At 36.8% G+C, this 18,750-nt stretch overlaps 1 protein-coding gene and 1 long non-coding RNA gene across 2 annotated transcripts in view; one reads left to right on the top strand and one right to left on the bottom strand.

Annotated features, from left to right (window-relative positions):
* Positions 1 to 9,599: 9,599 nt before the first annotated feature.
* MRPS30 (mitochondrial ribosomal protein S30) lies at positions 9,600 to 16,005 on the bottom strand. The gene is made up of 5 exons (XM_003899647.5): positions 15,354 to 16,005; positions 13,770 to 13,915; positions 12,920 to 13,025; positions 11,556 to 11,732; positions 9,600 to 9,993 (listed from the first exon to the last, which is right to left on the bottom strand). Exons 1-5 carry the CDS (start codon positions 15,940 to 15,942, stop codon positions 9,704 to 9,706), a joined length of 1,308 nt encoding a protein of 435 aa, XP_003899696.1. The 5' UTR covers positions 15,943 to 16,005; the 3' UTR covers positions 9,600 to 9,703.
* LOC108586282 overlaps positions 14,164 to 18,750 on the top strand; it is a 26,279-nt gene continuing 21,692 nt past the window's right edge. Inside the window, exon 1 of the long non-coding RNA XR_001903374.3 lies at positions 14,164 to 14,240. This is a non-coding gene — a long non-coding RNA (uncharacterized LOC108586282). The remainder of the gene's footprint in view (positions 14,241 to 18,750) is intronic.

Here is an 18,750-nt window from a genome sequence, read left to right as displayed (position 1 = left end):
AATGGAGAAGATTTCTAAATACTTAAGAGGTATAGCTAAAATGAAGGAGTAGAAGCTACCAAAAAACAGATTTCAACTCACAGTAAGCATTGTCTAATAATCAGTATAGTTTAAACCGGGAAAGTAGCAGTTTTGGGAGGTAATAAATCTTTAACTTTCAAGCACAGAGGGAACTGAATTTTGGTGCAAGTGTTTGGGAGGACATTTGAGCATGGAATCATTCGTTCCACTTGATAACGAAATTTCCTTTTATTCTAAAAGTGTATGAGTCTAGCCTCAGGGGATATTGTTGTGGTGGAAAACTATGAAAGAAAAGTATCGCAACTGAGAAAATTCAGCGAAAGGGCAAGCTAACCCCCATTAATTCTCTAGCTCTTTAAGAATATTATTATTTTGTCATTTGGAAACAGGAGTTTTAAAAAAGAAAGCTAAAAAAATAGTGTTAACAGCAAATTACATCTGCAGTGTGAAGCTTAGAAGGAATGATTCATCATGTTAGTTAAGAGGGATTTAGAGTATCTTCTTGTCCAATCCACTCAATATATTCGATGAAGAAACTAAAATCAAGAAAAATGTATTGGTCCTAAGTCACTTAGCTAATGACTAAAGCACGACTTCAATCTAAACTTTCAGATTCAACTGTCAAACTGATTTTAAACTTGTTTATATTTTCAGGTAACATGAGAATTAGACTGATAGACCTTTTCTAGAATTGTTCTTTCAAATGGTATTTAAAACTCTAGGTACCGGCCGGGCGCGGTGGCTCACGCCTGTAATCCCAGCACTTTGCGAGGCCGAGAAGGGCGGATCACAAGGTCAGGAGATCGAGACCATCCTGGCTAACACGGTGAAACCCTGTCTCTACTAAAAATACAAAAAATTAGCCGGGTGTGGTAGCGGGCGCCTGTAGTCCCAGCTACTCGGGAGGCTGAGGCAGGAGAATGGCATAAACTCGGGAGGCGGAGCTTGCAGTGAGCGGAGATCGCCCCACTGCACTCCAGCCTGGGTGACAGAGCAAAGACCCCGTCTCAAAAACAAAAACAAAAACAAAAACAACAACTCTAGGTACCAAGGGTTGAAACAAAGTACACTTTACCAGAGGATAATTATATAGATATTTTTTACTTCTTTTAAGACTTTCCCAATACACAGATCCTTTATTTATCTGATTATGAATCACACCCAGGTGGTAAGATATGGAAATCTTGCAAATATATTGGAAGTCAGGATTTAATCATCTGTGTACTTGTGAACTATTCCAACATTAAATATATTTACACCCACATGAGCTAATCTTATATAATTATGATGCTTGCGTTTTTTTAATAGAAAAAAGTTTTGATTCTTTTTCCCCCTGTAATGAGTGTGAACTTATTATGAAAATTTCATGTGCTTTTTTAGTGTTTAATTTTGCAATAATTTTATATTCAATTACTTACAAAATACACACAAAGACTACTTATGGAATACTGAAATGTATAATGTGGAAAAGTTATTATGAAATACAAATGTACAAACCTTTATCAATAGTATGACCTGGAAAACATAAAATAGCAATAAAAATCCATAAATAAAAGATAAAAGATAAAACCTAAACGTTAACAGTATGAGATTATCTTCTCTACTGTTTTTTCAGATTTTCTGTAATGATCATGTATTTTACAGCAATAACAAAAATCTTACATTTTAAAAATGAAAATGAAGCTAAAAACAAAATTATATGAAAATCTAGTTTTCAGAATTAAATAATCCATTCTCCACCTGAAATGGATAAAATTCATTAGAACATAAGATACTATTTGATATATACAAATAAATTCATAAATGTTACTGGATACTTCTACAGAGCATTGTAAATAAATAGGCGTATGTCCCCTTAAGTAGTCAGTGATAAGTAACTGAATGTTCTCATCGAGTTCCAAATGAATAGGAATGCTGAATGTTGGCTGCTTTAATGTTAATGTAATACCTGGCATTAAGAAATTTACTCACCATATGCTTTTCTTTTCCTTCCCAGCTTCCTGTGCATCTATTTGAATCACAACGAAAGTTTCTGGACTTTATTCAGCATGAATCCAGCTGGAAACTAATATGCAACTTATATGAACATTAAATTTACAATGGCTTATTTGAAAGGAGAAATATAATGACTTGGTTTATAGAGGACTTTGTCAAGTTATAGGTAGCTTGGTTTTTCAAATTGCTGCTTTTGTCCAATTTTGCCAGTTGAAACTGGTCTTTCAGATACAGCAATGGTTTTTTTCTAAAGAAATCCTGCCAACATTAAAGAGGTTTTCTCCATTATAACTAAACTGAACAAGACAGAAAGCTTATGGGACAAACTAAAACTGGCTCTCGACCTGCAGTTGTGTCATGTTTTTTTCTGAACATTTAAAAAATGTACTTATTGAAATATATGCTTGTTCCAGCCGCCCAAAACCACAGCTGCAGTAAGGCCCAAAACCAGACAGAATAGCAGGAGAGTTCCCACAAGGGACTGCCCCAAACCAACCTAAGATGGGACCAGTTGGGATTTCGAAGAAGGAAACACTAAACACCGAGTGATAAGTCCAAAGCCTTTATTAGTACTATATACATTGTGTGCTGCATTAGTCCTCATGATTGCCAGGGAGAAATGAGACGTTCTAACCTGTGGAACCATAGGGGAACCATATGGGGAATCAGATATGGAGTTTATATGGGAGCTTAAGGAATTGGGTTCAGGGTTGGGGCTATTACTTATGTGTTTAACAACATGTTTGATGTTTCAGTGTTTCAGGCAGCCTAAACAAGTTTATCCGCGCCTGGGAACACTCAAGGGCGTGGCTTGGGTTCAAGTCTGCGGAAAACATGGCCCCGACACAGAGCAGTCAAAAGCACTCTGTGTTTCTGAGTCAGGAAAAAGAAAGCAGAGGGAACAACACTAATTTGAAGTATATTTATGAATGTTACCCTCCCATGAGACGATGCAATTTAAAAATAAACACCTATTTCTCAAAGAAAACTTTACAGTGCTCAGAAATAAGTATGACATCAGCACCTTGAAAATTCTGTGCAAAATATAAAAACAAGATATTATGTGCAGTAGTAATTAACAGACATACATTTCCACTGGTTATCCACTGACATATTACTAATCTGCATTGAAAATATCTGCTGAGCAGCAAATTGTGCAAAGATAAGTAAAAACAGTATAGTTTGGGTACCCACTGGTGTCCTGAATAAGTATGAAGAGGATTCCTAAATGTCTAGTTTAATAACCCATTTCTTTCCCTAATACTGTCCTTATTTCTAAGCTCCTACATTCAATTAAAATATATCCTTATTTATCCTTTTCTCCACACTACTTCCATTGTTTCTCAGCATGGGTATATTTCAATTCACCCTTACTGGTGATGGCAGAGTAATGGTGTCAAAGTTTCCAAAGATATTAATTCTAAATATTTTTTTCTCAGTTTCCATTTGGTTAATTCTCTCTTCAGTTGTCTTGTTAGCAGACTCACTCTATGGGCTCTATAGGTTCCCTCTGGCAAGCTGCCAGGTTGTAAATTGCCCTAATGGAGAGGTCCATGGGACAAGGAACTGAAGAGTGCTTTCATCCAACAGCCAGGAAGCTACTGAGGTCCTCAGTCCAAGAACCTGCTAGCAAGTACATAAATCTGAAGCAGATCCTTTCCCAGCTCAGCCTCCAGAAGAGACTACCCCAACCAATGCTTTGATTGCAGCCTAAAGCAGGGAACCCACTTAAGCCATGCTTGGATTCCTCACCAACAAAAACTGAGATAATAAACGTATGTTAAGTCAGTAAGTTTGAGCAATATGTTGCACAGCAATAGACAACTAACACATTTGGAGTTCTTAATTTTTACTGTTTAGTTTTTCTAGTTTTCAAATTTATATATATATATATATATTTTTTTTTTTCACAAATCTGCAGTGACTTTTTTATAGTTTCCAATTCTATATGGAAATTTTCCATCTTTTATCTCCTTGAATACAGTCTTAAAGTCTATCTCACAATGCAATTATTTGGTGCCCCTTTGGGTCTACTGTTTCTGCCAGTTTTCATTCCGTCTTTCTCCCCCTGTATCCAGGATATGTGGAGATACTGTATTTGAAAAAGTACCCAAATAATTTGAGGCCTAGGAAAATATTCTTCCTCCAGGCTTGTATCTTTCAGGTTCCTAAGGGCATTAGAAACCTAAGGTCACCGTAGTCTACTGCCAAAATCTCACAATTTACTAAGCCACCTTGATGATTTGATTTTAAACTACACTCAATGTGAATGGTCTACTTCTGTTTCACCATTATCCCTAGGATGCTGTCCTTCAGGGTCTCTAACCAAAAATTTCTACCGGAGTCACAACCTTGGAGGTCCTATACTTTTAACTTTCGTCCATCTAGTCTCCCAAGGTATTAAAACACTACACGTTTTCAGCCTCTTCTTCGCTAACAAATCCCCCCTCCAGAGCAAAAGCAGGCCCAATAGCAAGTTCAACTTTTGGGATTTCCATTTTATTTAATACATCAGCCTGGCAATTAATCATCACCTTTCCAACACATTCAAGCAGATGTTTGTTGTAATCTGTAATCAGGTGTTAGACCAGGAAGATTGAACCAAATAATCTAGAATAAAGTAGAAATTGAAAGCAGAAGTTCAAGAGTTTTTGTTGTTGTCTGTTCTTTGGTAAGTCACCTCACAGCTTATTAGCCAGCCTGTGTTTGAACCACTATTTGGGCACCTTCTCTATTCTAATAAAGCCTCATCCCTGCACAAGCATCCTAACCATTTTTCTCAAATGGAGAGAGGGGTGCTATAAACAACCCAATTTAGTCTAGAAAGGGAAACTAAATATTTTGTGTAACATCCAAATACTTTCTGGTTCTAGAGAAATGGACAAAATTTCTCCCAACCTCAGGCCAGGCACAGTAGCTCACACCTATAATCCCAGCACTTTGGGAGACCAGGTAGGCGGCTCACTTGAGGTCAGGAGTTCACGACCAGCCTGGCCAACATGGTGAAACCCCATTTACTAAAAATACAAAAATTAGCCGGACATGATGGCTCCCAACTACTCGGGAGGCTGAGGCAGAAGAACTGCTTGAACCTAGGAGGTGGAGGCTGCAGTGAGCCAAAATCCACAGTACTTGAGCTGGGCAACAGAGCCAGACTCAGTATTTTAAAGAAAAAAAAAAAAAAATTCTCCCAACTTCATAAGTAAACTGCCTAAACAAATCAAGATTCATTTTACCATTCATTTAGCAGAAGAGTAAGGTACCAGAAGTTCATGTATTTCGCCAGATAACTTTATCACGCTCCAACCCAAAGACTAGAGGTTTTAATTATCTCAAATGAACTTGAATTCTTTGGAACTTATGATTATCATAATATCTCTTGTTAGAAAAGTGAGATTTCTAAAACCTAGTAAGTAATCATAAAGGTATAATTTTGCCACTAATAATGCAAGTTCTTAACAGCTGTCTTGGCCTCACAGGTCATAAACTAACAGCCTCAGTAACAAAATATTTAATAGAAATTAGTGAGACAGGTCCAATGATGTGGGCCAAGAGAGGAGAAATGAGAAGTGGTGGGAACTGTGGCCAATTGGAGAGAGTATGCACGTCTAAAGGGACTCAGAGCAGGTAATTCCAGCCCCTGTATATTGTTAACATGTAAGAACATAAACCCAGAGTTGCCAGATCTTCCAGTTTTTCAAGAGAATCTGGAATAATGAATGTTCTATGGTTCTCTTGTTAAATATTGGCAATTAATTAAAAAACAAACAAAAGACATTGTATAGAGTAACAAGGAATGGCACAAACAAAGCTCAATTATCTCTGATGCTCCTTTCAGTTTTAAATCCTGCTCACCTTGTTTATTAGTACTATTAATAATGACTCAGAGAAAACTCTTGAGAGTCTTAAAAAGATCCTAATAAAAGTGCTCATAACATAAATATTATAAATAAAAGTCAGGTTTCACATGAACTGGAGACACAAAGAAATACTTTGTAAGTAGCTAAACCTCATGGAAGCTTTCATTTTCCTAAGGTTAAGATAGCTTTTAGTAATTCAAACCAAGAATTAAAATCAAAACTAAAAATCTAGCTAGTTCATTTATAAAGCTTATTGACCATTTGGGTGCATATTGCTGCAGTATATATTTCTACAGTATGAATAAGGCCATCATAATATTAAACCTCAGACTTCTGCACAAACTATTATAGAAGACTCAAAAGCCAGTTTCAAGTGTCAAACGCTATTTATAAAAATGTTACAAAGTGAAATGTGCAATTCTATTGGATGACAAAGAATACAAAAGACAATCAAAATCTGAAACAGAATTCAGTATTTCCCACAGAGGAAAAGAACAGAACTGTGATTGAGAAATGGAGATTAATCTGTACTAAAAAGAATGGCTTACAGCCTGGGTCTCCAACCCGATATAAGCCATAATCACAGATATGTTTATTTGCACAGTAGCTGTTGCCGAATTTCAGTCTACCATGTGCTTATTATTCACCAAAATAGTAATCATATCTATACCTTTGAAATATTACCTATAAATTCTTGCTCCTTATGAAATCTCTTAATCTTCCCTGATTATTTTTTATTGCTATTGTTGTTTGTCTTTACAAAATCTCCTTACCAAACTTTGGGGGAACAAAGGCCTTTCAGGTTGAAAAATTCAAACTGTCCAATCAAGTATTGGCCAATATTAATGTTGTAAACCTGTAGGTCTCTTTGTATCTATTCTCAATATTCTCCATGGCAATTTTTCTCACTAGTGCCTTGCTCTTTTCTTTCTCCTGCCTCTATCCAAAGCCACAATTTTACCAATTTCTCTAATAATTTTTACAATTATCCTACCTAAACATGTTTTATGTAAATTAACCTTACCTTTTATTTAATGTAAGCATTACACAACGTACACTAGAACTTAATATAAAGTGCAACGGGCATAGTAATTTTAACTATATTCGTTGTCTCAGTATATTTGGGCTACAATAACAAAATTCCATTAACTGAACAGCTTATAAACAGCAGAAATTTGTTTCTCACAGTTCTGGAGGCTAGAAAGTCCAAGATCAAGGCACCAGCAGATTCAGTGTTTGGTGAGGATCATAGATCCTCAGTGTTTGGTCTGGCTCATAGATGGTGCCTTCTCACCATGTTCTCACAGGGTGTAAGGGATGAAAAAATTCCCTTGGGTCTGTTTTATAAGGGCACTAATTCCGTTCATGAAGGTGCTGCCCTGCTCCAGTCACCTTCCAAAAGGCCTTACCTCCTAATACTATAGTCATGGGGATTAGGATTTCAATGTAAATTTTTGAAAAACCCAAATATTAAGACCTAGGTACTGGTCTATTAAAATATCTCATTAAAAAATCTAAAGCCCTCTTGCCTAGTATCTAAGTTTTCCATTTCCAGAGATGAGTAAGCTAAAATACATGTATAATGAAACTTACATAAATTTCTTTAAATAACATTTTCTTAAATAACAAATGTAATCATGAAATGCTTTTTCAAATACAATATAATTTCATAATGAATTTGCTTATAATTAAGTGGAATTTGATACATGTTGATGGTTCCATATTAGAGTCCACTCAACTAGTTTCTTAAAATACTTTCAGATTATAAAAATAATGTTCTCACATTCTGGGGGGTAATTATGAAAATCAGATAATTAGAGGGAAAAATTGAGCATAATCTTAATCACACAGTCTGTTTAGTTATAATGCTGATGCTTATCATTCAGATACAAAACACAAAGTTGAAACCAAACTAAATTTGAATGTGCTTACAAATGTATTTAAATCCATGGAATTTGATAAAATCATCTAGGGAGAGTATGGTTAAACAAAAATGGAGTTTAGAAAAGAAAAAAAAAAAAGTACATCAATATTTGAAGAAAAGTGAGAGGAAGAACAGCAAAGAGAAATATGACAGAAGAGCCAATGAGATAGAAGGCAAACCAAGAACATGTTTCACTGAAGGCAATAAAAAGACTACTTTAAGAACGAAGGAGTGGTCAACCATGCAAAATGTGTCAGACCTTACTGAGTACAATACAGAAAACTGTCCAGTGGATTTTGCTATGTAGGGACTAATGGCTACCCATTTGATAAGCAGTTTCAGAAGAACCCAAATCAGATTGGTTATATACACCTCACGAGAATCAGCTGAAAAATTATTGGCTTTAATGAACAACTTAAATTGGTCTGATCTTTTACAAAATAAATATATAGCTATCAGTATCACCTATATAAAGCCACTTTTAAAAACTATAAAGAAGTATAAAATTGGGAAGAAAATCCATTTCCAACTACACAAAAATGTAGGCATACATAGGAAATGCATGGAGATAAAAGAAACTCTAAACTTTGCTGAGAAATAAAAGATGTAAATACGCCAGGTACAGTGGCTCACACCTGTAATCCCAGCACTTTGGGAGGCCGAGGTGGGTGGATCACCTGAGGTCAGGAGTTCAAGACTAGCCTAACCAACATGGTGAAACACCGTCTCTATTAAATACAAAAAATTATCCAGGCATGATGGTGCATGCCTGTAATTAATCCCAGCTACTTGGGAAGCTGAGGCAGGAGAGTCGCTTAAACCCAGGACATGGAGGTGATAGTGAGCCGAGACTGTGCCATTGCACTTTAGCCTGGGCAACAAGAGCAAAAACTCTGTTTCAAAAAAAAAAGCAAGTAAATAAGAAGATATACCAGATCTTAAACTAAAAAGGTTGACTACCTTAAATTCATTAATTCACATCCATTCAACCAACATTTATTGATTTCTTACTTCTATGAATCTAGGCACTTGGAATGGATTAGCAAATAAAGCATGTAAAGTTCAAAGCTTAGAGTAATTTGATTTCAATGGGGTTATCCCTTATGTTTCACCATTATACTGTCCTATTAATATCTATCTTTTCTTTTAAAACCAAGATTGAGAATTCTATCAAAGCCTTCTTTCTGCTTTGAACAACTAATGTTCTGTATTGGCATTACTTCCTAACATTAGTCCATTACTGAATTGATTTTCTACCCTGCTGTAGTGGGTTCTTCTGTTTGTTTTGAGACAGAGTCTTGCTCTGTCGCCCAGGCTGGAGTGCAGTGGCACAATCTCGGTTCACTGCAAACTCTGCCTCCCGGGTTCCAGCAATTCTTGCGCCTCAGCCTCCGGAGTAGCTGGGATTACAGACATGCACCATCAGGCCAGGCTAATTTTTGTATTTTTAGTAGAGATGGGGTTTTGCCATGTTGCCCAGGCTGGTCTCAGGACTACTCGTGGACTCAAGTGATCCACCCACCTTGGCCTCCCAAAGTGCTAGGATTACAGGCGTGAGTCATTGCACCCGGCTGCAGGGGGTTCTTATAATTACTGAATTCAGTATGTTAGTATTTTATTTGGGATTTCTGCATTTATATTAAAATGTGCATTTAATAGCTCAATAACTCAATTTGTCTTATCAGTTAGTAATACACAAATGCAATTATTTTTAAATCAATAAAAGGTAACTAAAATTAAATCTTTCAGTGACGAATTTCAGCAGAGTAAGAGATCTAATAACAGGCTGACATAAGAAATATTTGTCTCAAAAATCAATGTATTTAATAGTTGACAGTTACAAATCTCATTACTGTTCCTTCAGTAAAATTTATTCCCAAAGTTCTCAATCAAGTATGTTTTTTCAGTTTTCCAACAGCTGTGCTTTTTCTTCTTTTGGTCTATTCAGTAGAAAGTGAACTATCTGAAGTAGAACATCATCATTAAAACCCTTCACATCATTATCCTCAATTGTTTCATAAAGAGGCTTACTTTGTGTACCCCAACATATATTTTTACGAGGGTTATTTTGATCAGCTTGTGTAGTCAGTGCCAAAGTATTTAGCTGGTAGCAGAAAAAGGAAAAGTATTTTCCATCTGTGATCACAGCCTGGGAGACAAAAGGTCGAGTAACATCTGCTTCACTCCAGAATCCTGTAGAAGAAAGTTATGCTGAAATTTACGTACAGAATATATCTTACCCAAACAAAACAAACACATTAGACATTAGAGGGTATCAAATACCTCCTACAACTTAGATACTTTATGTAACAAAATCCCTGAAGACCTCAAAGTTTCCTTATCATCTCCATTCTAACCCTATATTTAATTTCTGCACAAACAATATTTTCCTCCCTTCTAGTATCCTCAATCTCATGATTAATCTTTTTCAACAATGTCAGCCTTATTTGCTTCATCTAAGAGCAGCAAGCTCTATCTATGCAGATGCCTTCCACATCTGGTACTATGTCATTACCCAACTACCAAGCAGTAACTTTATTTCTCCACACGTATCTTACGTCATCTTTAATGGAGATAGCAAATGAATAATACTGTTAACATACGGAATTAATTTTATTGTAAAAGGAAGTACTTTATCTTTCAAAAATAAACAGTGCCATTCTACCATCTTTAAGAAAGTTACTTCTTTCTTATGTCTAATTCCGTCTACTCCTACTCCCACTTTTTCTATTCAATTCTGTTACAGAAATCTAACTCGATTTTGAGTATAACGTTAAAATACATATATACGTTAAAAAAAAACATGTATTACATTACTTCAGGTTTTAGAATACAATCCAAACGCCCCACAATGAGCTCTAATAGTCCTGTAAGATATAGCCTTTGGCTTCTGCTATGTCCTTCTACATCATTCTCCTTGTCCCACTCTTTATTACCCTTCATGTTGTTCCTAAATATTTCAGGCCTGTTCCCATCTCAGGGACTTTTTTACTTGCTGCTCCTTTTGCCTGAAGTGTCTTCCTCCAGATTTGGGCACAGGCAGCTCCTCGCCATTCAGGTGTTAGGAGAAGTCATTTTTAGAGACCTCCCCTGAATGACTTTTATAAAATAAATTCTTCTCCATACCTCATTTATACCTGCCCCCCTATAAATCATTCTACTCTTTATGCTATTTTCCCCATAATATTACCACTAGCTATACATATTACATGCTTATTATCTTTTACCACCGCCCCCCTACCCCACTATAATATAAGCTCTAAGAAAGCAGGATCTGTTTCACTCAACACTGCATCTTGAACAGAGTATAGCATATAAAAAAGCAGTTACTGTTTACTGAATGAACAATCTCCTAATTCAAATCCTGGATATAACCTTTAAAGAAATTATATAGGATAGCCATTGATTTAATATAAATATTTAATCCACAAAATCATTACCTTTTCTACCTTCTGAAAGCTATTATCATCTAGAAAGGGTTGACTTAGTTGGCTACAGTCTTTAAAATGCGTGCAAAAGTACATTCACACAGGAGATGGTCAAAGTAAAAGATAAAAACAATTACCTCAGTGTCAGATTTCAACTGTATAGTATTTAAACATGGATTTTAAAACAACCGTACTTTGGGCCAATGTAAAAGTTTAAAGATGTTAAGATTCAACCTATGTTTAAACCCAAAGAAAACAATTTTAACCATTATATTCTTAGAATGTTACAAATATCTTCAAAGAAAATGCTATAAAATTAGTTTTTACCTTGATACATAGCTTGTGCTCCAGTCCAAGCAAAAAGGCTTGCAATAGCATTAGCTCTAAAAACAACTTCTATCTGATCAGCACAGTTTTGTCTCAAAAGTCTTTCCCTTCTTAATTTGTTAGGTAACAGATGAAACTGGGTGTGACCGTAACAGCAAGGATCTGCAGTTTTTGAGCCTGAAAAGCAAAGAAAAACATTTCAGATGAAACAAACACGTAGAACATCTGGAGCACATGTTTTAGTATTTGCGCCTTTTTTTTCCTTCTTTATACATCATATTCTCAGTACTCTAAATACATAAGTAGGAATATTAATATACTTATATATCATATGGATCATAATAAAATTAAATTTCACAGAAAAGCGTAATTTCTCAATCTGCTAGCTATCATAAAGCCCATCAAAACAAGGAAGAAGTTGAAAGAATATATAGAAAAGTTATTTAAAATTTCTATTATCTGTTTTCTCAAATCCTTTAGTCATGATTAGCTATGGTTGTCTCCTTGTCATATTAACCAAGAGGATACAACTACTTCAAGACTCTAAAAACTTATTTAATGAAATAATTACACACTTTGCTCCTAATTTTTAAAAATTATTTTTACACTACTTTTCTAAGTAAAAAAAAATAAGTAGCAACATTTCATGAAATGCTGACATTCTTGATCTTAGTGGTAAAGTCTTTTCAACAAAGTGTTCCTTGCAGGTCACTACCTAAGACCGCAGTGACTGAGAAGAGGCTGATAAAATAGGTCTGGAGGGCTAGTATAAAACCTTCTTAAGACCTCTTCACATTGGGTAGGAATTAACAAAGGAAGAAAAAACGACAAAATAAGCTGCACGAGGGAGGGCAGACATCAGGCATTATGAATTTGTGAATTCCTGATCTTACCACCATCCATGGTGCAAATAGAACACTTAAAAAAGTCAACTGCTATCTTAAGTCCAGTTCTAAAAGTTTTTACTTTTAAAAAAACACAAATTTATTTTTCTATCTAATAAGTCAACAAAGTCTATTTTCTAAAGTTAAATACTGCTATTTCGGTAGAAACAAGTAAAATTTCAAATAACAAACTTAAACAATATTTTCTTTCCAGTGTTTATGCATGTTGCAGTAACCTGAGATTATGAATTATATTGCTCATGGACTATGTAAACCTCTCGGTAATCAAGAATTAATTCCTCATTGTAGTCAATACTCCAAATTCGCATAGGACACTTTGAGATTATGAATTATATTGCTCACGGACTATGTAAACCTCTCGGTAATCAAGAATTAACTCTTCATTGTAGTCAATACTCCAAATTCGCATAGGACACTTTGAACACATTTATAGCACAATATGTCAAAAGAGAAACTTACCAACAAATATACGGTTTTCATACTGCCGTTTGAATAATGGAAGTTTGTCTGGTTTACATTTTATAGTGGGGATTTCTATAGGAACAGAATAATCCAATGGCACAAACTTAAAGAAAAAGAAAAGACATACTAAATTCACAGCAACATTAGTATGTATTTTACTCACACTCATTAGATTTAAAAATCTTAAAATGAGGCGGTTTCACAAAATGATTTGATAATACTATCATTGAATGATGGGCTAAATCCAGTAAGCCACCTGTTTTTACAGGTAAAGTTTTACGGGAAGACAGCCCACACAAACTCATTTATAAATTGTGTATGGCACTCTGCACTGTAAGAGCAGAGCTGAACGCTTGCAACAGAGATTTACAGCCTGTACAGCCTAAAATATTAACTATCCAGATCTTTACAGAAAAAGTATGTCAACCCTGACACGAAAGCACAGACAATACTCAAAATATACTTTCCTCCAAAAGAACTGCAAATATGTAAAATGGCCCAGCTGATAAGTGTTAAACTTCCTTGGTTTATGACTAGCTAGTGCAGTCTAGTAAATTACAATCATAAACTATTTCAGAATTTTTATATTAAGAGAAACATACAGATCTGTATGATCCGGCAAAATGACACCTTAACCTGTTTTTGTTAAAATGATTATCTGACCTTTATGGTGTATACCGTAGCAGATTACATAAGCTAAAAAGATTTTTGAGATGTGATGTCTTCAAAAAGGAAACTTGAAAGGCAAGAGATCCATCTGAAACATTTTATTCTACTATTACTTAACCTGCCTATGACAGATCCTACATGAGATATCAACAGATACATAATCACAATAAATCCTTACCTCTGCGAGTTGCTTGGATATTCGAACCTGGTTGTTTGGTTTATCATCTATCTGGTATCGCAAGTCATCAATTCGACCTTTTCGATGACCACGAGGAATAATTTCTTCACCACGCACCCAGTAAAAATGAACTGGGCGTCTATAATCTATCAAAAAGATAGTCAAAATTTTTTTCATCTGATCATCTAAATAAATTTGGTTACTATTAGAACACTAAAGAGTACTAACTTAGCAAATGATAACTTAAGAATGATGGAAGTAAGAGTCTGGGTTATGTGACAATTTAACTATTATGACTTAAATATAACATTCAAACTTTTGTCTATTTGTGCCATCATTACTCTGAACATTAACCAAAGAGATTTCTCATTATGAGTAATAAAATAAGACTAACAAGAGTATCATTCACCATAAACAAAAATAGGACTATTTTATGAACTACCAATTCAATTTTCACAATAACTCCCAAAGGTATGTATACTTTTCATTATCTCCATTTTATAGAAGAGGAACCTAGGTCTTGACAAAGTTAAATAGGTTTTCTAGGCCATCCATCAGGAGTAGTCTAAGTTCATGACGCTTTCCTCAAGACTTCTTTCTCAACTGGAGAAGGGAAAAAACATGTACACAGCAAGGCTAAGTTGAGCACACATCTACAGTCCTAACATTACTTCAATATTAAGACATCCACTTCGTAGAAGATATAAAATGATGAATACGTCAAAAACAATAATTTTTAAAATTATCTATATGTTAATTACTTTTCATGTCCGCCCTGAGCGGTTACACAGAAGCTGCTGATGGTTTACTAGGAACTTGGAACGGGGGTTTGAAGTTTGACCCCCCACCCCGCGCCAATCTATTAGCTATAGGGTCGTCAGGCAGACACATTTAACGTTTCTATGCCTCAGTTTGTTACATTTTGGTCTTTTTTGCATTTACCAAAACATTGCTACCTATCGTGAACGGTTATTGTGAGGATTAATAAGTTGGCACATATAAAATTTAGAACAGGGCCTAGCACATAAATACTCAGTAAACGTTAGGTATCTTAGTTAATATTTCATTTAATCTTCACAATTGTACGACGAAGAACCACTACCGTAAAATGCGAAAAATTAAGCAAAAAAGAAGTTACTAAAGAAAAAGAAAAGGCACACTGAATTTAAAATTAAGCTAAAAAGAATACTGCTCAGCCGTGTGACACACCGTCACACAGCTTTCTGGTGGAACAGCCAAAAGGAAACCTGGCCCGCCCCACTCTCTTAAGTGGCGTTTTTCTTCATCACCACTGCTCTTCCATTCGGCTTAACCCTCACAAAGTAGAGTCCAGGACTGGAATCCTAGAGAGCTCAGGCTACCAGAGTTGAAGAGCTGGTAGGTGTTAGCGCAGCCACAAACACGCAGTCTCTAGATTCCTAACGCAGTGACTGTTACAAAACTAGGTCACTCCAGATAGGAAGGAAAGAACTAGGAAAACAAGAACGAAGCAGAGAGAAAGAAATGACGAGGGGTAAATCTGCGGCGGAGTAACCCAGTACAATCCCCATCTCTCCCTTCCGCCCTGGGGCATCCAAGGCTCACCGAGGGCGGCAGCGGCCAGGGCCGGGTTGTGTGGGCTGAGGAGGCCCACGAGAGTTGCCACCAGCTGATCCAGGAAGGGCAAAGATATGACCTCGCTCTCCTCGTAACGGTGCACGCGCCGTTTACGCCGCAGGTAAAAGTGCTCCTGCAGCAGGCAGTCGCAGGCGACGGCACGCAGCGCCGCGAGGTCCAGCGCGGGTTCGGGTTCGGGCTCGGGCTCCGCGGGGGTCGGCGGCAGACCCGACAGGAACACGGTCTTGGTGAAGTACTGGTACCAGCGGTCAGCGTTCAGCGCGAAGGTCTGCGGGTAAACCATGTACTTCATAAACTGCATCTTGGTGAGAATTCGCAGCTTCTCGTCTACCGACTCCGCAGCGTGCACCGTCGCCTGCCAGCGTTCGATTCGCCGCAGCCGTGCCGCCTTGCTGTCGGCAGTCATGGAGGCCACAATCGGCGGGTACCGCGCGACGGGGGTCGCCGCGACATCTTGGCAGGTCGTTTCTGTAGCCGTGGCGGCGGCATTAGCCGCGGTGTGCAATGAAAGGCTCGGACCGCGAAGCATAGGCCTCCACCACCTGGCCGCCGCCATCTTTACCCGCGGTTCCGGACCCAGAGGTCGACTTAAACAATTGTCCCTCTCTTGCTGTAGGGGCCAATAGGAAAACGTAATCTGAGCCAGTCTAGGAAAGGCAGAGTCTCAGTGGGCGTGAGTTATGTTGCGTCATTCATGGTTTAGCCAATCATATAACTTCTCCAGTCGCGGTTTCCTGCGTTTGTAGATGGAAGGAAGAGCTTGTGTGCTTAGGCCTTACGCTAGTGGGAGATGCTGCCACCTAGGTTACTTGTAGGACCCTATAGGGCAACCTCCCTTTCCAGGAACTGTTTGGGAACATCTTGCAGGAAAATGGCAGGCCCTTGGTTAAACGTATTGGCTTCATTTGTGTGTCTCACAACACTTCTTTTCAGTTTTAGTTCTAGGAATAGAAACTTATTTTTGGAAATACATTACTAACATGTTTTTCAGTATACTTGATTATATTTAAAAATTATGCAAGTATCACTCGTGACCTACTACTAATCTTTGGGAAAATAATTCTATTTATTTATCTGTGCTTAAATACAGATAATTTGTTTAATGATATTTATTTTGAAAGAGGGGCGTATTTTTACTTGGATTTAACTGGGGAAGACAGAAAAAGGAAATAAAACTATTAAAGAATTGTGTTTAAATTTTGCCTTGTGTTAAAACCATTATAAATTCAACACGAGTTGTTCTTACTAATCTGTGAGCCTCTTAAAAAGGGACTGATTTAATTTTTAATATTAAGCAACAAATCAATACCTGTGCATAATGGGTGCTCAGTAAATATATGCTTAAAAAAATCACCAAAATCTCATCTTATTTTAGGTAATCTAATTTATTGATTCACTCTTCTATAATTAGGAACTAGAATATTAATTTGGATTTATTGTAATAATTCTTTAGAGTATTAAAACCCAAATGTCTTGTTGCTAAAAAGAATTTATAACTATATTTTTAAGTCAAAACAGATGGTACGGTTTAACTTTGAAACTACAAGTCTATTAAACTGACCTTTAGAAGTAAAATACAATACTTCAGTTTCATTAATAATATCTTCAGTGAGAAGTTGCTAATGGAATCTAAAATATCCGTTCTACGTTATTAACAAAAGGAGGACATGAAGACTTGAGATCTTTAAAACCGATATTTAATATTTAAAGAGTAAAAGTGAGGTACTCAATGTTATCTAAGTCGAAGTGACAGGTTTTCGTGTAAATAAGTAATAAATACGCTGCTTGAGAATGTACCATAGAAATCCTAGGTTGATATTTTTTAAATACTTATAGTATTACAGCATTGATTTTAGGATTAGAAATTAGAGCTAGAGACCAATTAACACCAAAAGACATAATCCTGTCAGAAAGTGCCTTTATGGCTTTTTGTGAGTGAATCAAAATAACTTCAATTTATTCAATACTTACTGATTATCAACATTATGAACCAAGGAATGAGGCTGTGGGAAAGAAAGTATACTTAATGAAGGGTGGAGCAGTCTGGGCCAGAGGAAAGGTGGAGTAAGACTAGCAATGAACAGAACAGCCTATCTATGAGAAAGGACTGAGTCAGAGCCATGGAAAGAAGGCTATCTAATATGGTCCAAAGATTTTATGTTACACACAAGGAAACAGACATAAAGCCAAAGTAATATAGCATGGTAGGGGCAGTATTGAGACTGGAACCCAGGCTGCTGGCCTCTCAGTCAGTTTTACTTAATGGATTTTATTGAGTGTCTTTTGTATGTTAGGCAGTGATCCAAGTGCTCAGGATAGTTAATGAACCAAGCAAACAAAAGTTTACACTCTAACAGGGAGACAGACAATAAAAATATAATCATAGTAGTAAATTATATGATGTGTTAGAAGGGGATAAGCACACAGGGGAAAAAAAACAGCTGGAGAAGTGAAGATCATCAGAGCAGTGTATTTGGTGGGGGTGGGGGCAGGTGAGGAGTGTTGTTTGCAATGCTTATTGAAAGGAAAACATTCATCTAGCAAAGGTTTGAAGGAAGTAAGGAGTGAACCATACCAGTATCAGTGAACGCTGTTCTAGAAAGAGCAGCTAGTATAGGGCCGTGAGATGGAAACATGCCTGATGCGTTCAAGAATTAGGTAATTGGCCAGTGTGGTTGAAAGGAATGATGGGTGGGCAACGTAGTAGGAAATGGGGCTAGAAAGGAAAAGAGCCAGAAACTAAAGGCTCCTGAAGGCAATTGCTAGGATTAAGACTGGAGAGCCATTGGAGGGTTCTACTCAGAAGACCGTCATGGTGTGACTTAGGTTTTTAAAAGAATTTCTCAGCATATTAGTTGGCTTGGGCTTCCACAACAAAATGCTACATACTGGGTGACTTGAACAACAGACATTTATTTTCTTATATTCTGGAAGCTAGAAGTCCAAGATGAGCATGCCAATATGATCAGAATCTGGTGAGGGCTTTCTTCCTGACTTGCAGACAGCTACCTTCTCCTTGTGTCCTCATAGGGTGAAGAGAAAACAACCTCTTTGGTGTTTCTTCTCATAAGGGCCCTTGCCTTGTGACCTCATTAAATCTGAGTTAGTTCCATAATGTCCCTATCTCACATTAGGGGTCAGGGTTTCAGCATATGAATTTAGTGGGGAGACAATCCAGTCCATTGCATTGTAGCTGATTTGGAAATAAAGATTGTGGCGGGTCAAATTTGGAAGAGGGAAACCAATTAGCAGACAGTTGGCCGTATTTTAGGCAAGGACTTATTGTGGCTTAAAGGGGTAATAGCAGTGGAGACAGTGGGAAGCAATGAGAAAAAGATGATTCGTGAAAGACTCTAAAATTTGG

This window comes from Papio anubis, chromosome 5 (assembly GCF_008728515.1).
Source record: "Papio anubis isolate 15944 chromosome 5, Panubis1.0, whole genome shotgun sequence".
Classification (NCBI taxonomy): Eukaryota; Metazoa; Chordata; class Mammalia; order Primates; family Cercopithecidae; genus Papio; species Papio anubis.
Note: the sequence above shows the minus strand (reverse complement) of the source record. Positions and strands in the feature narration are given on the sequence as shown.